Below are 25265 nucleotides of genomic sequence, written 5' to 3'. Positions count from 1 at the left end.
GCACTGGCCCTCAAATTCCCTTCTCTATATAATGAGAAGGTTGAACAAAATGATCTGCAGAGTTTCTTTTAGGGCTAACATGACTTGATTCTGTAATTCCGTAATGAATTAGAAGTGACATTACAACCCTGGGATTAGGGAAATCTCCGTCAATATTCAAATTCCATTGTCTTTTACACTATGTTTGTCTTTGAATATTTAAAAGCTGGTCTCTCAACCAAAGCCGTATATTTGGTTTGTCATTGTACCTAAGTAAAACTAAATTTCAAGTCTCAATGTTATCTATTACTGGTGTTTTTCAAGGTCATAAATGTGCTGGATGAGACGAGGGGAATGCTTTATGAATGTTCACTGCATATTCTTCAAAAAGGCAAATAGTGAAAAATCACTAAAAAAAAAAAAGTTGAGGACTTCAGTGGAAAAGTTTGTAAAAACCAGTTCCTAAAAAGATTAAGGCAATACCTCATTTCTATTTGAAACTGTTAAAAAAGTATCTTTCAGTCTTCACGTAGGCCATAACGGTTAGGGCACTGTTTTATATTTAATTGTTTCATATTAAATACCATAAATATGAGTCTAATCCATCTTAATTTGTTAAGGAACTGAAAGTTTGAGAAAAGTAAGCCTAAGTAGGCTGTAGGCTCCTTCAGATGAAATGTGGTTTTTCTAGCCTAGGAAGATGGATTAGTTTACTTTTGTACACTATTATCCCATTTTATAGTCTAAATGATCTGTTACAAATTATCCTAATATCAAATTAAAGACTATTCTGTAGTATAAGTACCATAAGCAATAAATACCCATTTTTTGGCATCCAAACTTACAACAAAAATTATTAGTTATAAAACTTAAAGCACAGCTCTGTGCCATCAAGGGTCAGATGGGACTTTGCTAACTAACCAGTATTCAAGAATGAGCTACAGACGTTATAAAGAAAAATACATGGATGCCTGTACATTAGTAACTTCAAAGGAAAAGAAGATAAATAAAACAACCAAAAAGCCACCACTGTGTAATACAGTTCCAGACTTCCAAGGAAAATAATCTGAAGTGAACATGTGTTTAAAAGTTAAGGTCTGAATCAGATGTTGAACACAGAAGTCCTATTAGAGAAACACATGGAAGACTTAGAAGAGCTAGCAATATCTCAGTGCCCCGGCATAGATGTAGGAAGTTTGGGGATGGGGGGAAAATTCTGAAGGAATAGCATCAAGCTCAGCAAAAAATTTTGATTCTTCTATATAATGGGACAGCCTCTGGCACAGGGACATTCAATTTTTGTTTCCACTGATCCAATTTAGATTGCTCAAAAAGAAAGCAGAGAAGGCTTTTAGAACACAAGCTTTTGTTAAGAGCTGTAACAAAAGTTTCTGATCCTTGGATTTAAAAAGAAAAACTACAGGTAAGCATGTCAATGAATTCAGTTCCATCTGTACTACTGAAAATTCACTTAAAATGTAAAAGGCTTTTCCACAAAGACTGCAATATGCTGCAGAGGAAAAGTAACATGCAGTCAGTTATTTTGGTGTATGTGTGCATGAAAAAAAGGCAAAAGTACTGAAGCAAGAAGTGAGATCTGAAGATGACTTGCTATACAGGCTCTCAAGAAACACACACAGCCCACAGCAATGCTATAAGTTTCAAAAATAGTATGATGTAATTGCAATGACTGTTGTACATGCTTCATTTAAAACAATGCATAACACTGCAGTTCAATTACCTGTTTTTCACACACACGCTTTCTAACTGCCTTGCTTACTAGCTGCTGAAGGGTCTCACACACAATGCATTTTACTCAGGTTTGCCCTAAGTTCCAGTGGTGACTCCAGTTTGGTTCAACATAATCCCAAGGCATTGTCCCCCACCCAAATCTTTTAAATTTGTTTCAACTCTCCTTTACCTTCCCACCCTTTTCTAACCATAATTTGATAACAGATATAAGTTTGTTTCATTTACACTGGGATGGAGACAAGCCAATGAAGGAAGCAGCAACCAAAAGGCGCCTTGACCTCCTTAGGCAAGCCAACTGATAAACAGGAGAGCAAATTTTAGGTAGCTTCAGAAGTATGCCTTAATACAGAAAGTAGAAGTTAATACTTTGTTAGAAATAATTCATGTTGCTTAGCAACAATTATAGCAAGCTTGACTCTCGTGATTAAAAAGGTTTTGATTCTTCTTATTGGACTAGCACCATAAGAACCGGACACCTGGAGAAACATGAGGAAAGTCTCTTCGGAAGCAGCTAGTATCTCTTGTGTCTACTTTCAGCAAAAAATTAGTAAGAATCAAGAGATCAGAAACTGGATCACAGTCCTTCAATACCAAAAAAAAAAAAAAAACCCCAAAAAGCCTTTTAGGGCATATATATACATATATAAATTCAACAACTGTCAGGCAAGCTCACAAAGTAAAACCAGAGGCTGTTTTAATTTACTTTAAGTATTATCATAGTCCTATTATGGTCCAGATACCCTGACAGGGAAGAGAAATTTCCTGTTACTTTGGAATTAATATGGAAACTCACCATACTCAGTTTTTAATAATATATTTAAGAGAGACTGTGAACCAACTACTGATTAGCCTCCTGCCCTTCCTAAAGCCTATTAGCCGATTAGTAGCAAACATCTACTAATGTCCTACAGCTCTATTAAAGTTATGTTTCAAGGGACTTGCAGAGGCTTTAGTGAAAATTTACTGGGGGGAAAAAGCAGCAGCAGCAGTGTAGAAAAGGAAGGAAAAAAATCATGCAAATTCCTTAGACTTAGTCCTCCAGACTTAAAGATGGAAAAGAATCAACTTTCACCTTTTCCTTTATTGCATCAACCTGCAAAGGAATTCAGAAGGTGCAGCTTAGAAAAAAAATCAAATTCCATATTGAGCATAAAAAGGTAGAATCAGCAACAAAGGTTTAGGGAAGAAACATCTAACCACTAAAAAGGTATGAGAGAAGTGAAAATAAAGGGCATATTGGAAGCAAAATTTAGAATTGTCTGTAACTTCAAAGCTTACTGCAGAAGAATTTATGCTACAGTATGAAAGAAAGCAGCTTAATCACTAGTAAAATTTACAGCACTTAGGTTAACAGCAGCTTAGAGACAGGTCTCACAAGTTGGCATTATGTTTAAGAAGCTATGCTCATCTATGGCTAAGATAAGGCAACATGTTTTTTCTTTTACGCTGGATACAGAAAATGTTAATTCTTTAAAAACTTTAAACAGACACAATGGTATCCTGAGGAAAAATTCAGTATAGTAGAGGTTGTTGGTAGTGCTTTTTCCCCCCTCTTAGGCAGGCTGAAGGGATCAGATGTGAGACTCTGATTTTAAGCATGTTTTTTGCTTGATGAAAAGGATCCTCTTAAAACCATTTAAAAATGTTCTACAGAGAGAAAGCTGTAAGTGCTGAAGATAGGGTGAGTAAAAAATATTCTAACATCAAAAAGGGACACTAAGATGAACAGTGAATTTTGTAAGGCCATTATACCCCCAGCTTGTTTAATGTGTTCACCTCCTATGATATTTTTAAATCAGGGGTTAAACTATCAAAAAAATTGTGAAGATTAACAGGACGTTAAGAATATACACGCAGCTTCCCCAGGGGAAACAGGCATAGACATCATTAAGTCAGGAACCAACCAAATAAAAGGGAATCTATAATACTAGTTATGAATATTGAGTTAAAAGAACTGATTTTGAGAAAGATGCTATTCTGAAATAAAATGTATCAAATAGTTCTTTTAAAAAAAACCCCAAAATACAGATTTTCACCCGCATAAACACACTGAGGGTAAACAGCTACATTTGAGGTCCCCTTCCAATCAGTGTCTTTTGTCAGCTATTAAAAAAATTTTTCAAAAGAACAGGAATATTTTATGATCGACTAAATGACTTACTTCTACTAGAGAAAAAAAATTTAAAAAAATTAACGTGCATGTAGAATTTTATATATCTGCAAGAAAACTAGTTCTGAATACACTTAGAAGAGTGATTACCTTTGTCAAGTATTCCTTCATGACCTGGATAAAATAGGGCATGGCAAAATCCATGATATTGTGCCTCCATGCAGTTTCTAGGACAACATCTGGCCTTAAAAGATCGTAACACGTAAACAGGCAAGCTCCAAAGCACTCTCTTTTTTCTTCCTGCAAAAACCACTGCAGGAGTTCTTCAGCCAACTCAGTATCTTTAGATTCAGAAGCATACTGCATTGCATCCTATTCAAAGAAAATAGTGAAAGTCAAAAAACATTAGACCCAACATACTGAATTAGTAAACCAAGAAAAACAATAGAAACTTTCCAATATAAATCTGGTTTTGCAAGGGGGAAAAAGCCTCCTAGTTATATCATTCAAATTAAAATTTTGAAAGAACAGATAAGCTAAAGGCCCCTTTTCCCCAAAACAGGTTTGGCCTTAACTTAAGACAGCCCTTAAAAGTCAGTTCTCATATTCACAAAACCAATACTTTTATTTATAGAACATAATCTCTTGTAACACCATTCTAGGCCCGGTTTAACAGCCCCAGCCCCACAACTTTATCAACCTTGTAAAGGCTGTCTTTCTTGCACAGTTCTACACTCTGTTTCCAGCGATTGTTGCCTTTGAAGAGGTAAGCAGCAATTCTCCTGAACTCAATGAGTTCATGTTTTTCCAAACGCTGAGCAAGCGAGATATTGTCAAAGTTGTCATAAGCATCTATTGATGTTCGCAGAGCCTTAAAAAAAAAAAAAAAAGTCATCCAAATGCCAGATCAATATTTTGTTCAACATTATATTCTGTCCTCGATCAATGAGCTCCTTAGATGGTAACATGTAATATGACACTTAGATTCAAGCATCAAAAGGTAAGTTTCTTAATTCTATGACAATAAAGTCCTCAAAGGTAAAGATTTCCTAAAGATACCATTTTCTCCAAGATTTTCAGTATCAAGGACTAACAATGGCTATGAAATTGACAAGATTTCTAATTTGGAGGGTAAGTTTTTTTTGAGACAGAGTCTCACTCTCAGGCTGGAGTGCAGTGGAGTGAGCTCGGTTCACTGCAACCTCTGCCTCCCAGGTTCAAGCAATTCTCCTGCCTCAGCCTCCCGAGTAGCTGGGACTACAGGCATGCACCACCATGCCTGGCTGATTTTTTGTATTTTTAATAAAGACGAGGTTTCACTGTGGTAGTCAGGCTGGCTTGAACTCCTGACCTCGTGATCCACCTGCCTCGGCCTCCCAAAGTGCTGGGATTACAGGCGTGGAGGGCAAGATTTTATGCTCTAGAGAAACTTCTGATAAAACTCAGCATGGCAGCAGTACAGATCTGCATGCACTGAGCCTCAAAGAAAATTGAGAGAAAAAAGAACAAGTAGCTTAACCTTAACTCTACCTGACTTTTGCTTATATGAAATCCTTCAAAAGAGAAAGTTTATACAAACACTAATAAAACATTAGGCAAGAAAAGCAGTGAATAAATATAGATAATACCAAGTAAGTTTTATAAACTAGTTAAGTGATCAAAGACATTTTTGACTCTACCTATAATCTAGATGTTAGAGATAAAGTAATCATATCATTTTTCAAAAGCAGTATCTTATACAAGATCTGAGCAAAATTCTGAAAACTTGGTACTTAATTAGAAGAAGTAAGATTTATCAATCCTGAAACCTTACTAAACTTAGATCCTAGGGTATGCAAGCACCTACTGTTTACAATCCTAAATGATAATGGCTTTTTTAAAAAACAGGAAAACATAACTTTATGTGTCTTGAGAATACGTGCCAGAATCAAAAGGTTTTACCTGATAATCTTCTTCTGTAATAAAAAGGTTGTTGAGTGATTCATTCACAGATTTGTTGTTATGGTTCTGAACTGAACGCAAATATGGTTTGACCAGTGGTAGCTGTTTAACCTTTAAAATAAAGAGTTCGTTACAAATAATAGCACATTTTTGAAGTCCCAGGGCCAAAAGTTATCCAAATATGTCCTAATTCCTTGCTATGAAACTTCAGTTTAAAATTACTACTTCACCTTGCTGAAATAATTGACTGCACGAGTGTGATCCAACCGTGGAGACAGCACCATCAGCAAATCATTTAACAACAGAGGCTTGAATTCTAAGTAGAACTGTATTGCTCTGTAGTATAGTTCCACATTGGCAACCTACAATGGGAAAATTCATACATAAGTCAGTTACTTCCTAATGAGCTTTCTCCTTCTGAATCCTTTATCTTCTGAAGAAAGTACACACCTTGGTAATGATATCTTTGAATTGCCCTTCTTTCCAGGCATCAGTTGGATGATTCATCATGGTAATTATGGCATTATCATATTCTTCATACTTGTCATACAAAAACACCAGTTCTGCCCAAAGATGAGCTTGTTCTGCAGCTCTTAGCACCTGCATAATAAGAAAGTCTTTAGATATAAGTCTAGCTAACAGCGTTAAAAAGAATAAGATATTTTGAAGTATCAGTTTTAACTACACAGTTGCTTTACTGTGTTATAATGATTGGTTACCTTGGGAATATTCACTCTAGACCAGAACAGCTCCAGGTGCTCCCTCATTTTCTGAGGCTTAAATTTAGAGTACAGAATGGCTAATTCGGTAAACATTCCCATGTGAGCTCGCTCAAGTCCCAGTGCTGCTTCCAACATGGTAATCAGCTCTTCAAAATATCCACGATCCTGAACAAGAGAAATGGGCAGTTAAAGACAAGAATATCTGTGGTAAAAGATCTGAGTCATATAAAAGTCTCTAATATTACCTGATAGTAGTTGATAAGTTCTTCTAATTCATCTGCGTGTACGACAATATGAAGTCCACACATCTGAGCAAGACGGAATTCTTTCCCATCTACACAGGCGAAGCAGACCTAGAATAAACATTTCCTTTCTGTGAACTCAAATGTAAACATGGCTACTTACTTAAAACTAATGTTTAAAGAGCAGTTCTTTAATGCTTCCCTCAAACTTGGGTTTAGGTTACCTCTTTCCATGTTCGAGTACTGTTAGCTTTCCTAGCTCCATCAACAGCTGCCTGATATTCACCCAAGTGAACCAGGGTAGATGCCAAACGTCCAAAATTGGAAACATTATTGTACAACAGCTTAGCAGCATCATACATTTTTTCATCATAACAACGGTCACCAACCTGGGGGAAAAAAAAGGTAATCCACATTCAATAAGACATTAGTGTGAGCTTAATCCTCTTTACAAATTCACACCTTCTCACTGAGAAATAATTTGTTTTCCTATAGATTTTTCCTTGGAATTCTTCAGTTATGATATTTTGATCCTACCAAGCTAATCAAGTAGGTCAACTATTTTTTCTTAAATCTGAAAAGGAAACCCACTTGTTGGATATGAGCATTATTTGGTCCATTGATAAATTCTTCTAACTCTGCAAGGCGGTTTGTTTTAGCCAGTGCAAATATCAATTCTGTCTCCACGTAGGACTCTCGAGCCTTCTTACGGGCCATCTGCAGGTACTTCACCAGTTCTTCCCAGTTTCCTAAGTATAGAAAAAGAAAAAATATATCCAAACACTAACATCCTAGTTTATCTTTTCACCCAAGTAAATGAAAATTGCTATAAATTTCCTTTTCAAGGCAACATTATGGAGAATGACAAATGTAAACTGCAATATTTCACCTCTGTATTATCACAGACCAAATGAATAAATGAACTCTCTTTTTCCTTAAAGTTATAAGATTAGAGCACTATCAGGATTTTATGAGACTTCAAAAACAGAAAATTCATCTTCCCTACTTCTAAGTTTTATGAACTCACAAATTCACAAAACACAGCCTCTTTTTATCTGGACTAAGATGGAAGACTAAAAGTTTTCACAGGAAACCATGCAGTATCCAACTCTTCTACAGTTTAGAATGGGTATCTTAACACTTAGCTTAATCATTTTATGAGGTCTCAATACATAAGGTACGAAGTCATACCACTAGTATTGGCAGCCTGAACAACTTCCATGTAGGAGGAAGGATCATCTGCTTTGATATAAGAATCAATGGCTTCTTTCACCATTCCTTTCTGCAACTGGGCTTTTGCAAGTTGACTCCAGACCGCAGGTTCGTTGCAACGTTCAGCAAACTCATATGCCCGATCCAAGTTTCCAATATGTTCAATTAAGACCTAAGTACCCAAGTTTGAAATTAGGGTCAGAGTAAAATCAATCTTACCCAGAGCAATTACATTGAAGCTGTTAGCATTTTATTGCTCTTCTATTGCCATAGCAACCAATTATGCCCACCCTCATAGGACAGTGCATATACTGAATGAATAGAAGGCATTGCATTTAGTAATTTGATTTAGGTAATCTGAAGATTTACCTGAACTGCTGAAGTATTGACATCAAATTTCCGGAAAATGGCAAATGCTTCTTCAAACAGCTCATTGCTGATGGCGATATTGGCAATATCTGGGGCATCATAATTATCCAAGCGATTAATATACTCCATAACACGTGTACGGTCAGCTTTAATTGCAGTGAGGATAAGAAGGTTTTGCAGATTCCTTTAACAAAAAAAGGAATAGTTTAAATGCAATATTTTAAAAGTTTATCAGATATAAAAAATAACTACTGTGACTAATAGAGGGGTTTTTGTCTCAAGAGGTAGAGTGAGAGGAGGGGGTATATTAGAAGAGGGAGAATTCAGGCAACTTTTTCTGATCTTTTTATTCCTTCCTAAAACTGATGGACATAATTAAAGACTGAATATAAATAGCCAATGGATCCCTCTGAAAGCATACCTGTGTTCACTGAATACAGAGTTATCAAGGACAATTTTCTCCAGCAGTTCAATGAGTTCATTAGGAAGGTCTGCAGTCATGAAAGCCTTGACAGTTACTGACACTTCTTCAGGGTCCTGAGTCTCAGACAAAGCTGTTTGTACAACCTACAGAGCATATATGGGACATAAGTACTGACAGGTTGATTTTTAAAGAAGAGTAAGTTGGCCCCTCATTAGAAAACTTGAAATAGGCAAAGAAAAGAATGAAGTAGGAAAAAGGCATTTAAATTTACACACAAAGGTCTTTCTACACAAATCTATACACTATGTATAATTTTACTGTGTTGAAAAATTAATTATATAATTTCTATCTTTTCCCTGATTAAAACATTATCCAGATTAGCAATCATCATCACTTTAATGGCTACACATAATTCAAAATTCAACTACACAGATGTAGAATTATAGTATCAGTAATTCTGATTTTGGCTAGTTGCATGGTTTTCTAGATGCTGCAATGATTTCTGTCCCCCTCCTTCCCCGATCCCAAACCTTCCCCTAGGAAGCTTTGTAACTACTTGGGAATGTTCCTTAGAAATGCTTCCTAGGAAAGGAATGAAATATTAATAGCCTTCAACCTATTCTTTTCCAAAATGTTTTATTTATACTTAGGAGAAGTTTAAGAATCATTAATAACAACACTTCAATTTTTAGAGCTTTTAAAATATGTTTTCAATTTTATTTAGCTATAAAACCACATCTCATTTGCAGTTCTATACTTATTAGTAAGATAACACTGACCCACATGGTCTTTTGTATTTTCTCTTATCAATCCTTATCCTTTGCTGACTTATCATTGTCTTGAAAGTTTCCAATCAATTTAGCCAGTTCTTAGGTGTTAATAATAGCAATCCTTAATGTTTAGTTTGTTATTTTCCTTTTAAACTATGATGAACTAAGAGAGTTTTATATAATTAAGTTATGTCTTTTGGGATGTATTTTATTTTTCTTAATGTGTGTAATATAATTATACTTACATAAATTTACATTTATTTGTATATAATGAATGTAAATTGAATCTATATAAATTTTAATTTTCTTCTACTTTTTATTGCTTTCTTTCATAGTTAAATATTATCCATTAGAGTACATGACGAGGGAAAGTTTATCAGACATAAAAAATAACCACATTAAAAAATCAATTTGAACATATCATGAGGGAAAAGTTTATCAGACAGAAGTTTATCAGAAAGGATTGCATTCATAGTTTAAAATGTGTAATTTTTACTGACAGCCATAAACACATTTGCCAGTGTTACCTGGTCAATTAGGGGTCTCCTGTAAGGATTGCTTTCCAGCAGCACGCTGCCCCACAATTCTGGATCCTTTCGACGTACCAGGTAGCGAGACAGACTTTTGAAGAGGGAATTCTCATTGCAAACCTAAAGAAGATATGACAGATCAATTTCAAGGTAAAAAGTAAAAGACTTTTTATAGCATTTTAAAGGTTATTTCCTATCCTTTAAACTCTGCTTATTATCTTACTGATATTGGATTGATTTTCGGACTTTGATTCATGTACTAGTAATGCACTGTTTTAATTATAGAGGCTTTGGGCCAGGCATGGTGGCTCATGCCTGTAATTCCAGCACTTTGGGAGACTGAGGTGGGTGAATCACGAGGTCAAGAGATTGAGACCATCCCTGCCAACATGGTGAAACCCCATCTCTACTAGAAATACAAAAATTAGCTGGGCGTGGTGGCATGTGCCTGTAATCCCAGCTACTGGGGAGGCTGAGGCAGGAGAATCACTTGAATCCGGGACTTGGAGGTTGCAGTGAGCTGAGATCATGCCGTTGCATTCTAGCCTGGCAACAGAGTGAAACTCGGTCTTAAAAAAAAAATTACAGTCTTTGTAATATATACTTCAACATCCGGTAGGACTAGGCCAACTTTACAGTTTTCAGTGTTTTCCTAGCTGTTCTGTTTATTTTTCCATGTGTATATGCACATTTGTATACATAAGTGAGCATATATATGTACATAAATGTATCTATTTCCTAGAAGCAAATATACCTAAGCTCAGATCTTAATTTCTTCTGTCTTCAAAAAAATTTTTTTAAAAGAGAGTCTTGCTCTGTTGTACAGGTTGGAGTGCAGTGTTGTGAACACAGCTCACTGCAAACTTGACCCCCTGGGCTCAAGTGATCCTCCCACCTCAGCCTTCTGGGTAGCTGGGAACCAAGTGCATGGCACCTCCCCCAGCCAATTATGTAATTTTTTGTAGAGATGGGGGCTTGCTATGTTGCCCAGGCTGGTTTCAAACTCCTAGGCTCAAGTGATCCTCCTGTCTCAGCCTCCAAAAGTGCTGGGATTATAGGAGTGAGCCACTCACCTGGCCCAGATCTTGATTTCTAATCCCATGCCCCAGTAAAAGTTGCCTTAAGAGAAATGACTGATTTTGTACCTTCCAGGGCTGCAGAAAGTACAAAATAAGCTTGGTGTATTGTGTGCCAGAAAATAAATGAGTGCTCAAAGAACAATGAACCCATGATACAAAGACATACTGAAGAGGTTCTCACCAGCCAAAACTGGCACAATTTGAGCATCAAAATAAATAACAATGGATTATAGCCCACTGAATAAAATCCATGAGTTCGTTAATGCATGAGTGCTAAATGACAAATGTGGAGAAACTGCTGGAGTTGGAAAAGTTTCATTTTCTAACCAACATATTAATGGTTTCAGCAAGAATCAATAGATGCTTAATTAAAGGAAGGGCTAAGAGGATATTTGCATGGTCTTAAGTGTCTACTTACAGACTGTTTAATATAGGTAAGGGAGTAATAATTATACAATGAAGAAATATTACAACTTTATAAAAACTGACAAAGGGGACAAATGAACATCGTGTGCTTCCGGATATAATACCCATGAGAAAAACAAACCACCACTGAAGCAGTATTCTGGGTGGAAACTTATAATCTAAATCTAATCATCAGGAACCCTTAGAGGAACTCAAAGTGATACACATTCTATTTTTTAAAGAGACTTTACATTTAAATGAAATATAGAGAACAGGCAAATCCACAGAGACATATAATCTGGTGGTTGCGAGGGGCTGGGAGGAGGGGGTTTGTGGAAAAACTGCTTAATGAATATAGGGTTTCCTTTTGAAGTGATGAAAACTGGGAACTAGATAAAGGTGAATATATAACATTGTGAATGTACTGAATGCTACTGAATTGTTCAATTTAAAATTTTAATTTGATGTTGCCTTAAATTTTACCTATATAAAACAGTTACAAATAGAAAAAGCAACAATTGTTTACAAAGATATCAGTGTCATATAAAACAAAAGACTGAAGAACCATTCCAGCGTAAAGGAGACTAAAGAAACATGAAAACTACATGCCATATATGACCTTAGACTAGAAGGGAAAAAACTGCTACAAAAGGCATCATTGGTTAATTGACAAAACTAGAATATAACAGATTTTTAAAGGTATCCTATCAATGTCAAACTGACTGAAGCTGGTATCTTTAATGTGGTTAATGAAAGAGAATATCCTTATTCTTAGGCCATACACTCTGAAGGGGTATAAAGCCATGATGCATTCAACTTATTCCCACATGATTAAAAAATTCTATGTTTGTGTATACACATATGTATGAATGGTGTGTGTGCCTGCGTGTAAATGTGAGAACACAAATGATAAAGCTAGTGGGATTAAAACATTAACAGGTCAATCAAAATAAAGAGTATGTAGACTTTATCCACTATTTGGGCACTTTCAGATTCACAATTTCCAAATAAAGTTTTAAGAAGAAAGCACCCCATCCCCAAATGTCCCATATTATCTAAAATCACCCCGAAACTCTCATATAACAGGTTTTTAAAAATGCAGCCTTCTTTTTACATATACAGCCAGCAGTACTCACATTAATAAGTTCCAGATCACATTGACCACGTTCATAAGCAACGCAGGCCAGATGTGGATCTCTCTTCTCACAATACTTTCCAACAACGCGACTGTCATAGTAGGGATTTTCACGAAGAAATCTCTCCGGGTTGTTATTACTGTCTATGTAGATTTTGGCTAAGGCATTGTGAGTAGCAGGCTCTTCGCAGCCCTCATGAATTCTGGCCTCTAGCCAAGGCAGAAGTAGCTTCAATCTAGGAAAAAGGGAAAAAAATCTCACACACACATACTGTATTATTTACTCCTGACATGCAAACTATGTGGATACCTTATGGTCTATAATGTGCTTTCACATACTGTTTTTTTTCTTCCCCCTGAGTATTGCTACATTGCCCAGGCTAAAGTGCAGTGGCTGTTCACAGTCACAATCATTGTGCACTACAGCCTTGGGCTCAAGTGATCTTAGTACCTCAGCCTCCTGAGTAGCTGGCACTACAGGTACATGCCACTGTGCCTGGCTTTACATTAATTTTAATACACAATGATCCTATTACAAATTGGGAAATTAAGACTCAAAAGATGATTGAGTTGCCCAAGAATAAAAAGAAGGCATATAAGGCTATTTTCACTCTCCCAGATTTATTTGCTATATGATATACCTACCTGCTTATATCTGAAAAAAAGTTTAGAGATTCACACAGTGTCCTTTCTTTATAACACACAAACTATCTTGACTTTAGAACATTTTGTTTATGGATAGGATGGGGATGTGATGTTACATAGGCCAGATTATCTGAGTTCTTTCAGCTCTTAACACAATTAACATACAGCATTATCTACAGCCAAACCCTAAATACATACTGGCAATAAAATCTGGTAGCTTTAGAAGCTCTGGGTTTAATAGTTGTAGCCATCAAGGAGCAGTTTTGCTATACTATAGCTTGTTTGATAGTTCTGATGACCATGCCTTCTTTTATTTTTATTTTTATTTTAAAGACAGGGTCTTATGTTGCTCAAGCTGGAGTGCAGTGGTAGGAACATGGCTCACTGCAGCCCTGACCTCCTGGGCTCAAGTGATCCTCTCGCCTCAGCCTCCCCAGAAGCTGGGACTACAGACACATGTCACCACACCTGGCCCAAGCCTCTTTTACCAATGATTTAAACATTAACAGCAGCCAAAGAAAAAGCACTATTCTGTTATTTTGGCTATTAAATTCATATAGTTATTATGAACACTCCCCTTAGGGAGAAGATACTTAATTTTAATAAATAGAGGAAAAAATCCAGCTCCTCTAAACGTGTGCAACCCAATATGTGCCATGTCAACTTAAAGAATAAAAATTAGCTAAGGCATGTGTAGACTAGTGACTTAGATGTGAATCTAGTTTTTCAGAATATAATTTGTCACTTAAAGACTAAATTATCTAACTGTAACTGCCATTTGCTTGGAATATGCAGTAAGATTATTTTCAGGTAATAGATTTAAGACTCAACTGAATCTCTTTTTAAATGTTAAATTGTTATGACATAAAATCACTTGAAACTAGGCTCAAACCTTTAAGTCAGTATTAACTGTATTACCCTTAAATGCAAAATTTTTCTGTGTTTGAAACATTCTATTTGAAGCATTGATTGTGGGAAAAAAAAAGAAAGAAACATTCTAATATAAATTTTAAGGATATAATTAGTAGGTCACCTATACCAACTCAGGTTAAAATTAAATCCCACAGGCTTTCTTAATTTCTTCTCATATAAACAGCGGAACTTTCCACTAGCATATCACCTCACCAACCTCATTTATGAGGTCAGTACTTCCTAAACACTAGTTCCTCAGAATGTTCCAGCTAAAAAAAGACTTCACAGTCTATGAGTTTTAGAAGCACTTACACTATATTCTATTGGAAATATATATTATCTTATTAAGGTACTATAAATTAAACGTCAGTTTAACTCAAGAGTTGCACAGGGAACTTTTAACTCATGCTTGAACAAACACCACACTATTTGTTTTTTTTTTTAATCAGCTTTCTCAGGTTGAAAACACCATACTATTTAATCAGTAAAGAATTAGTTGTTAAATATATTGTTATCACACCTAACTAAACAAGAGACTTACTACATAGTTTATATTAAAAACATATAAAGTCAAACCACATAGCTGTAATTATAAACATGCCAAAAAAATGATTAACCAGGTTAACAGATTTCCTATGACAGCTATAATGTTTCAGAAAACAGACTTTTTTTCTGGCGCTATCAGCTAGTTTATCACCTCTACGTTTGGTATCTTCAGGAAATTATTCTCCATGTTATTGACTAGCTTTGGAACAAATGACTACCTGTATTTTTATTACCATGCTAAGAGAGACTAACTTATCCCCGTTAAAATGGTACTACACCTGTTTCTTTTTTCAACCTCAGCAACAAGTTCATCAGTGGAGAATTGACCTCTTACAACCAGAATCAAGTTTTTTATGACATCTTCAGAACAGTCAACATCAAGTAATCCTCCAATAACCACAGGAAGTCGACTTGGATTCACCTGTGGTTAAAAAAAAAAGGGCAGAAGAATGTCATTATGTTAATAAGAAAAGCAAGGAAGAATTAAAAAAAAAAATTTATCTCTTTTAAGCTTAGTTTTTTTTTATGTTCAGTTTTTAAATTCAGTAATAAACTGAGGGTCTAAATTTGCAACTAGATAGAGGAATTTAGCAGGAGGTCCAGCTAAAAACAAGACTTCATGGTTTAATAAGTATTGAAAATACATATACTATATTCTCTCTCTACTGGATTGATTAGTTACCCAAGCATTGTTCCATATGATAAATAAATCCAAAGAAATTAGTCAAAGATGACTATGCAAGACTGCCTAATAAAAAGGCTCCCATTATAGCAATACTGCCTGTTTTTACAGTTAGAAGGTGAAGTATCTCATATCTGTATTTAAGATGGTTTGAAAACTCTGCTTTGGAGTCTAGAACTTCTACAATGATACCTCAGGGCCTATCAGGTTAGTAGGGCCCTAGGCCACCCAACTTTTTCAACAATATCAGTTCTACTCCTCTATTTTACACACTTGGCATGCATATTTTTTTTCCCCTTCCCTGAATCAGCTTGCTAGGAAAGCATGTAGAATTTTAATCCAAGAAAGGATTCTGCTTGGGGAAAAAAGTTAAAAGCAGCTGGGCATGGTAGTATGCACCTGCAGTCCCAGATACTTGGGAGGCTAAGGCAGGAGAATTACTTGAGCCCAGGAGTTTAAAGTTAGAATGGGCTGATTGTGCCACTGTATTCCAGGATGGGTGACAGAGCAAGACCCTGTCTCAAAACAAACAAACAAAACTCACATTAAAAGCTGCAGACCACTCTTATTGAGCACAGAGTTTCAAAAGGATTTCCAGAATATGAGAAATAAAATCAATAGTAAGATTATACCTTTAAATTACCTACATATTACTTACCTTCTGTACATATATCTCTATATACTTTTGAAGATTATTTCTATATAAATAGAGCACCAAATCATGGACAAAGTCAAATCGATCACACACAATGATAAGTGGTAGCTGATCTGTTAGTTTAGCTTCCTGAAAAAAAGACAAACAAAAGGAAGCTTTAATTTTCTCCTTCTTTGAGGTATCAAATCTATGTAAAATATGAGACTCTGTTCTACACTGACAAGAGAGGCTCACACAAACATGGCTCTTCTGTTAAAGAAAGAAATGTCCTAATAGTTGAGTGTGTACATCCCAGTTTCAGTAAAATTTTACTAAGCAATACTTAGATTCACACAGCAAGATATCAGGTCTTTCCGGTCTTTCCCATATACACCCTTTACCAAAAAACAAGAGTAATAAATTAAGATACTTGAGCCAGCAGTGGCTCTCAGATGATAAATTTACCACACTGGGACTTTCATTAGTAGTAACACTTCAACCGTATTTGAAATCAACTTTACAATCACATTGTCAAAAATATGGCATAAATTGCTCACATTTGTTTCAAACTAATGATTTTCTATCCCTCCCCAAATCCAATCTATACAATCAGCCTCTAATACTCTATTATAACAAAGCCTACAAGGAGCAGCATAATGGTGATCACATGTGGCCATAAGAAAAAGGCCAAAAAAAAACCCAAAACAAAACAAAACAAACCCCAGCATTTAAAGAAAAGACATCTTTAAATTGCCAACTGCTTTTACCATTACAGATACCAAACTACAATCCTACTTATAGATTGACACAGAAGATGTTATAGACAAGGTAAGTAAAACCTGTACTGGGCATTTACCTGATACATGTCCTGTTACATTCCACAGACATAAGGTACAGCACAAAAAACAACAGTTTCCATCAGGAATTCATTTATACACAGTGAAACATTCCTCAATAAATGATTCCTCTAACAGTCAATTAGGGAAGTAGAATTAAGCAGGGTAGAACTTTCTCCAATGATAGCCACTAAGAACATTATTTTCAAGGTTAGAATAAAATGGCTCCTGAGATTAGGGGATATTAGTTGTTGAATTATAAATAACACAAAGACTACTCTATGAAGTGTTCCAAAGAACACCAAAGTAAATCTTAATTTTAATTTAGCCATCCTAAATTAGAAAATAATGTCTGTAAAGCTGCAGATTTTCCACATTAAGGAAGGTCTAAAGCAAGTATTGTTTAACACCATGGAAACTCTGCACTAATAGCTGTTTGGATCATTTCTAGAATCTGTCTGTATCGATGTAAACATTTTAGTATGTCATGTTTTTCCTACTAAAAGAACATCAAAAAAGTATGGATAAACACACTAGTCATCTTACCTACACACATATAAAATATTGTGTACTTTATCACTTACAAATAATCTAGTATTACTCTGTTTTCATGCATAGGTGTTTAAACTGTGGCAAATAACTCCACTTGTGTGAAATACTAACTGTATTCCAAAAGAAAATTTCAGATTTAAAAAGTAGACAAAATTTAGGTTTTCTTGATTGCTAAAGTTTGCACATGATTTTATACATGGTAGAAATGTTATTAACACTTTAAAAATATTAAAAATTTTAATATTTATTAAATATTAAAGTATTAAAAAATTACTAAATGTTTAATTAACCCCCAGTTATAATCGTTAAAGATTTTAAGATCAAATCTGAAATTATATTAACATAGCCAGAGGTTTTCTTCAACATATATTTGTTCATTTAACAAATATTTATGAATACCTAAGTATTAGACTCTGTTCTTAGGTACTGGAGATACAGCAGGGAACAAAGGAAGCAAAGTCCATTCTCTCAAGGAACTTACATTCTGGTGGAAGGAGATGTCTCACAGTGGTGTTATAAAGAAAAGCAAAATGGGGTAGGAATGGGTTCTATTTTACACAGGGCAAGCTGAGACATCCTCTCTTACAACACTCAATCACAAGCCCAAAGAAGGTAAAGGAGGTCATGAGAAAATAGTAGTGCAAGGCACAAGCAAAGGTTCTTGGGCAGGACAGGGTTGGGGGAGTTCCAGGAATAGCAAGCAGGCCAGTGTGGATGAAGCTAAACCAGGAAGGAAAGAAAGAAAGGTAGAAAATAAGATCAAAGGTAGCAAGGCGCAGATCATGGGTCTGATGAACAGTTACATGCTTTCTACAGAGAGCTTACAGTTTACAAACTTAGGGCATGAGCCAAATGATGCTAATGACACAATTTTACCCTGCTCATAGGGAACCTTAAAGGAGAAGTTATGTTCTACCAATCTCTTTATTCCTGGTGGCTAACACACAATTGGCACTCAAATAGTCAAGATCAGAGTCAGAGGATTTTTCTTATGACACAGGGTTTACATACAACACCAGTAAATTATCATGTAACTAGTACCTCTAAAATTAAGTTTAAGAACAGTGATAAGAGGCATTGTAACCATGTACTAAAGGCTAACAAAGAATCTAATATGTTCATTCTCAACACTGGCATCAGAGGATGAATGTGATAGTTGCATCTCAGTACTGAGCTCCCATCTCAAATTACGTAAATATAAGATGCTAAAATCTACCTCTAATCCTGGCTGGCAGTAAATTCCTACAAAAAGTCAGATACAACTTGAAATCAAAGAGAAATACTTGGCTAACAGAAATCCCATTTAGGCTCACTCCACCTTTTCCCCAAGGCTTATCACTTATCAGTAATAGTTACTGCCTAAACATCTACAGCATACAGGTACTTGGTAAACAAACATAGCCTATGGTTGAAGAAACTGAGGCTGAGGTACGTTCATTAACTTGCCTGAGGTAACAGCTAGACATATATTGAATGAACAAACAATAGCTAAGTAGAATTTGAAACAGGTCTGACTGACGCAAAAGCTCATAATCCACATCCACGCCCCTACTATATCAGGCTTTCACCTAATTCACAAGTTGGAGGGGAAATCTTCATCTGATGAGATCCCATGGGCTATACAAACCTAAGGCAGTATCATCGTGGTACCCAGAGGATTCTTTTTTTCTTTGCTAGAGGATTTATTTAAAACTCAAGAATGTTATAATTAAATAATAGTTAATTTCATTTGCCTTCCATATACATAACTCAAATATTAAAATCCAAAGCTAAGAAAGTTACATTTAAGCATAAAAGCTGAGGACTCAATAAAAACAAAAAGAAATCATGTAAGAATCTTACATGATTAAGTATTAACACAGGAACAGAAAAACAAATACTGCATGTTCCTACTAGTAAGTGGGAGCTAAATGATGAGAACACATGGACACAAAGAGGAACAACACACACTGGGGACTACTGAAGGGTGGAAGGTGGGAAGAGGGAAATAATCAGGAAAAATAAGTAATGGGTGGTAGGTTTAATACCTGGGTGACAAAACAATCTGAACAGCAAATCCCCATGACATAAGTTTACCTACATAACAAACCTGCCCATACACCCCTGAACTTAAAAGCTTAAAAACAACAACAAAAAAACCCAACACCCCCTGCCCCCCAAAGAATCTAGTAGTAGTTGTTTTGTTTTTTTTCTCCTAAGATGGGGTTTCACCATGTTGGTCAGGCTGGTCTTGAACTCCCAACCTCAGGTGATCCGCCCGCCTTGGCCTCCAAAGTGCTTGGATTACAGGTGTGAGCCACCACGCCCGGCCTTTTTTTTTTTTTTTTTTTTTTTTAAAGAAAACAGTAATGATACTCAAAGAAGAAAGTGAATCAGTAGTATGGGTACGCTAGTTAAGCATAGAGTATCAAATCTTTCTCATTTGGAGGGGTTTTTCAACACCAGAAAGTTTTGGTCTAAACATATCCTACTAGCTAGGTTATCCAGAATATTCTTGATGGCCAAGACTTTATAAAGCTATACTTTTTGGAAAAGTGTATCTTTTAATCTAACATGTACAGCAATTTCAACATTTTGACTACTCCATTACACTAAAACCTCTAAGGATTTTCGCTATTTAATCTAGAGCCCAGGTAGTAAATTCTTCAAAAGAACTATCTGCCAATGCAACCACAGGCACAAATGATGAGTCTGGGAGCAGAGAAAGCCCACTCTTTGTACTGTATTATACAATAAACATTTTAGTTTCACTTGTAATTTAAAATTCTTCTAAAACAAAAAATACTTCAGAACTTTCTCTAAAGTCTCAGGAATCATTTTATGTATATATATATTACACACATGCATACTAGACAGTGAGAGAGCAGTAATCTAAGTGTTCTATAGTTTCCTGGTCTTTTACAGATAGCTGTCAACTTTAAAGCTTTATTTCCCTCACAAAGTAACTGGAAGTTACAAGAATAAAGCTAAAGCTAAGTTAAACATTAAACAAAATTAACTGCCCTTAGGGATCTTCTAGAGTTCAGAATCTCTCAACCATTACTCATCCCTGCAACACAGGTGGTCCTTACTTCTCTATAACTGATTTCATGTGTCACAAAGCGAAGCTTTTTTTGTTTGATCTTACCTTTAATTTATGGATTACATACGAATAATAATATTTTAGTTTCTAGAGTAGGGCAAACTTGATGAAAGAGGTAAACCTATATATTTCTTAGACAACAGATCCCTTTGTCTACAATAGAGCCTCCTCAAAATGATATGAAGGGCAAGCTGATGTTAATATTCAAAAGCCTGAAGGATTCTAAAATGACATTGAAAGTATAAATCACTTTTCAAAATTTTTCCGTCCAAAATTAAAATAAAGGAAATTCCTTTGAAATAGTGCTTTTTTTTTCCTTCTTTTACACAGATGGTCATTCTTACCAATTTCCTTCTGTGTTTCAAAGGAAACCACAGAGCATTATGTTTGGAAGAAATAATCCAACACAACTTAAAGAATGCTAAGAATTTCACATTTAGGGAAAAAATATTTTTGAACTACAACCAAACCCCTGTAGAACTGCTGATCTGGAATCCAACCGGAAAACACGTTATACTCAAAACCACTTACCTTAAGAAAATTCTTGACTCGCTCAGGATCATAGCAGTTGCTTTCTCTACAGATTCTTTCTACTTCTTTGATTTGCCCAGTCTTGCAAGCTGCCTGAATATATTTAAAGTGCACATCTGGGTCCTGACTAAAGTTAACAATGGATCCCAGAAAATAAAAGAGACCTTAAAAGAAACAAGTAATTACAATTAAGCATAGGCATACGTTTTTGAATGACTGAAAAATATTTATGCAATTAAAAAACTGTTATATTGAATACTCCCAAATATAAACTGGTTGCTTAAAAAGCTCAATAAAAATACTAATTATTCCATTGATCAGATCGGTAAAATGGATTTGCATTTTAATCCTAAAGAACAGACAATTCAACCCAATGTTTCCTTTCTTTCTTTTTATTAAGACAAGTCTCTGTTACCCAGGCTGGGGTACAGTGGCATGATCATAGCTCACTGCAGCATCAAAGTCCTGAGCTCAAGCAATCCTCCCGCCTCAACCTCCTGAGTAGCTAGACAGGTGCATGCCATGATGGTAGGCTAATTTTTAAGAAATTTTGGTAAAGATGGATCTTGCTATATGTTGAGTTTGTGGCCTCAAGCAATCCTCCTGCCTCAGCCTCCCAAAGCACTGGGATTATTAGAGGCATAAACCACTGTGCCCTTATATGGAAAATTTTAAATGAAGACCCCAATACCTGGTGTTTTTCAATATGTAGTTGATAGGAAACATACAAAATAATTTACGAAGAATTTAGTGCAGTATTGTTCAGAAGAACTTTCTGCAATGATGAAAATCTTACCTTTGCTCTCCAATATAAAGCCACTAACCACATGTGGCTATTAAGCACTTGAAATGTGGCTAGTGACTAAGTAACTAAATATTAAATTTTATATTTTAATAACTTTAAATGGCAATAGTTACTACATGTGGCTAGTGTCTACTGTACTAAACTGTAAATTTAGTGCAGAGTTAACATTTTTGAAACTGGGAAAATTAAGAAAACTAGTAGAATCTCTTACCCCTTCTCAATAGAGCACTACTACTAAAAAGAGGAGAGAAAGGTAATTGGGGACCAGAACTTAGTCACCCAACAGTGATTATGTTAGTACCCTGTACAGCAGTGGTTCTCAACTGAAGTGATTTTCCTCACAGGTGACATTTGACAATGTCTGAAGACATTTTTGGTTGTCACAACTGGAGCTGATGGGCTAAGTTTCTAGTGGGCAGAAACCAGGAATGCTGCTAAATATTCTACTAAATATTCTACAAGTATGGGAACACCTCTCTACAATGATTGTTTAGCCTTAAATGTCTACTTAGTTCTAAGGTTGAGAAATCCTGCTAAATAGTGACAAACCACAAAATGCCCTTGGCTAGAATCACCTGCCATTATAAGACTCAGACACATAAGCATAAAATGTTATTATACCTGATCATTAGTACAGATTGAGTATCCCTTATCCAAATGCTTGGGACCAGACATGTTTCAGATTTTTGAACTTTGGAATATTCACATTATGTTTACCTGATCAACATCTCTAATCTGAAAATCCAATTTCTGAAATGCTCCAATGAGCATTTCCTTTGAACTCAAAAAGTTTTGAACTTTGGTGCATTTTGGATTTTCAGATTAGGGAGACTCAACCTGTATTTTCATTTTGTGCAATTTAAACATCACTACGTATTTTTCTCTTAAAATTCTACCTTTAATTCATCTATAAAATATCCAAACAGATGGTCTTATTCACTGCATATCCTTAGGATCCAATATAAAAGGGCCTTGATGATATTTTTTTTGTTTTTTTTTTTTTGAAACAGTCTCACTCTGTCGCTAGGCTGGAATGCAGTGGCACAATCTTGGCTCACTGTAACCTCCGACTCCCAGGTTGAAGCAATTCTCCTGCCTCAGCCTCCAGAGTAGCAGGGATTATAGGCACGCACCACCACGCCCAGCTAATTTTTGTATTTTTAGTAGAGATGGGGTTTCACCATGTTGGCCAGGATGGTTTTGATCTCCTGACCTTGTGATCCACCTACCTTGGCCTCCCAAAGTGCTGGGATTACAGGCATGAGCCACCACGCCTGGTAACATTTATTGAATAATAAAACTTAAAAAATTAAAACGTCCCATAGAACCAAATTTTTAGAAAGACAAAATTTCCAATAGCCTGATCATAAGCATACCTCTTCTTGGCTATCTTAAGTACTTTTTACAAACTCAAAAACTCCTAATTACCTTCAAAACTCTTGAAAGATTCAAAAAGTTCAATCAGAGACTGAGTTGACAGTTGTTCATGATATTTAGAAGCCACCTGAACACAGATCTGCAGATTCTGACGAATATTGGCAGACAGCATGGCTCTGAGACATTCTAGGGAGTCTTCTACTGATAAGGACCCAAAGTAATTCACTAACCACTACAAGACAAAATAAATGAATGAATGAATAAATGAAACAATGTTGAAACTCATGGAAGTATGAAATTATTAATATTTAGTATCACAAACACATTTTCAGTGTACCTATTAATCACAACTACCACCATCTATTAGGTAAGAAACTAAAATACCTCAGGGTTAAGAAGATGGGTGTGAACCACTGCACGTTTTATATCATATAAATCAGTGAAGTGTTCTAATGCACGCTGCAGTAAGCCAGCCTTTTCACACAGCTGAGCAATATGAGCCCGGTCATAATGCGTGAACATTTGATTGCCTAGAATAGCATCTGCAACCTGTAAAACCACAAACAAGGTAAGTTTATTGTCCATCCCATTTATATGAGTAATTCAATATCCATATTACATATTAAGGTTTAGTAGTGAACTGGTAAAAGAAAGTACAAAAGAATATATAATAGCTAAATTTTCCTGTATAAGGAGTAGGCATCGCAGTAGCTTTGAATAACAATCTGAGATGCTCTGCACAATTATTAAAGCAATGTTGAAAACATGCCTAAAAAACATTAGAACACATACCTGAGGCGCATGCATAAGGTTCATCTCAAGTAACCGCGTCTGTAAAGGACCTTCAGATGGGCGATTATTCTTCAGTGCATCAAGCAAGAATGCGGTACATTGCTGAATTAGATTGTATTCCATAAAGACATCTACAATCTACAAAAAAAAGAGATAAAAGAAATTGTTTAAAGATACTACGGAAAGTATGTAGACAAAATTATGCACAAACTCTTTCTTTACCTGAGAATTTTATTTGGACAATATAAACGCTTTAAGAACAAATTTTGTCTTCTAGAGAACATAGTTACTTTGAGTTCTGATAAAAACAGCTACAAAATATTTCAAGATATTACATAATAGCAGAATACAATCAAACGGATAGACCTTTATTTTTATGAACTTTTGAAAAACAATAGCATAAACAATATGAAGAACTCTGACTCACACTTCCAATATGCATCTCTTCTGTCTCCCCACACTTAAGAGCAACCACTATCCTGTTTTATCACCCCCATATATTTTTCATATTTTTAATACATATACATCTCTAAATAAGTTGTTTTGCGTGTTTTAAAATTATATGCAGATGGCTTCAGACTGTCCATTCTTTTGTAACTTGCTTTTTTTTTTTTTTGCAAGACATTTGAAGTTAATCCATATAGAATGACAAAGCTGTACTTTTTACAAACTGTAAGTTTTCTTTTTGTTTTTTCTTTTGGAGAGATAGTCTTACTCTGTCACCCAGGGTGGAGTGCAATGGCACGACCAGAGCTCACTGCAGCCTCGACCTCCTAGGCTGAAGCTGTCCATCCACTTCAGCCATCTGAGTAGTTGGGACCACAGGCATGTGCCACTACACCCAGCTGACTTTTATATTTTTTATAGAGACAAGGTCTTACAATGTTGTCCAGACTAGTCTTGAACTCTTGGCCTCAAGCAATCCTCCCAAAGTATTGGGATTACAGGCATGAATCACCACGGCTGGCCCCCACTCTCCGTTTCAATCAGCTTCTACAAAATATATTTTAATGCCATTACCTGTGTGATGTCAGCAAGAGGTTCTTCATCTTGAACTAACATTTGAGCAAACTGCTGTCCCTGATCTGGACTAATTCGCATTACATTTCTCAGCAGAAATATCCAATCTGGAGTGTATCCAACCTATAAACAAACAAAGACTTAAATGCTACTGCTATGTATCAATTTTATAGCATATAAA

At 35.7% G+C, this 25265-nt stretch overlaps 1 protein-coding gene across 5 annotated transcripts in view; it reads right to left on the bottom strand.

Moving 5' to 3' along the window:
• CLTC (clathrin heavy chain) overlaps positions 1-25265 on the bottom strand; it is a 75594-nt gene that overhangs the window by 4616 nt on the left and 45713 nt on the right. For 3 of the 5 annotated variants that reach the window (XM_012445409.2, XM_012445411.2, XM_012445412.2), the window contains exons 10-31: positions 25085-25207; positions 24065-24202; positions 23657-23821; positions 23324-23504; positions 21091-21254; positions 16114-16239; positions 15052-15194; positions 12672-12906; positions 10049-10171; positions 8749-8894; positions 8328-8511; positions 7938-8130; positions 7338-7495; positions 6971-7135; positions 6750-6857; positions 6502-6669; positions 6233-6382; positions 6013-6144; positions 5783-5893; positions 4542-4712; positions 3992-4213; positions 2804-2824 (exon numbers count right to left, since the gene is read on the bottom strand). In XM_012445409.2, the coding sequence (XP_012300832.1) occupies positions 2804-2824; positions 3992-4213; positions 4542-4712; positions 5783-5893; positions 6013-6144; positions 6233-6382; positions 6502-6669; positions 6750-6857; positions 6971-7135; positions 7338-7495; positions 7938-8130; positions 8328-8511; positions 8749-8894; positions 10049-10171; positions 12672-12906; positions 15052-15194; positions 16114-16239; positions 21091-21254; positions 23324-23504; positions 23657-23821; positions 24065-24202; positions 25085-25207 (3327 nt within the window). The remainder of the gene's footprint in view (positions 1-2803; positions 2825-3991; positions 4214-4541; positions 4713-5782; positions 5894-6012; positions 6145-6232; positions 6383-6501; positions 6670-6749; positions 6858-6970; positions 7136-7337; positions 7496-7937; positions 8131-8327; positions 8512-8748; positions 8895-10048; positions 10172-12671; positions 12907-15051; positions 15195-16113; positions 16240-21090; positions 21255-23323; positions 23505-23656; positions 23822-24064; positions 24203-25084; positions 25208-25265) is intronic. The other 2 variants (XM_012445413.2, XM_012445414.2) reach the window with 1 other exon arrangement.

The sequence above is a fragment of the Aotus nancymaae genome, unplaced genomic scaffold (assembly GCF_030222135.1).
Source record: "Aotus nancymaae isolate 86718 unplaced genomic scaffold, 86718_ANA_hifiasm-v0.15.2.pri h1tg000018l, whole genome shotgun sequence".
NCBI classification, from domain to species: domain Eukaryota; kingdom Metazoa; phylum Chordata; class Mammalia; order Primates; family Aotidae; genus Aotus; species Aotus nancymaae.
The sequence above is the reverse complement of the archived record's forward strand: the minus strand, read 5'-3'. Positions and strand labels throughout refer to the sequence as shown.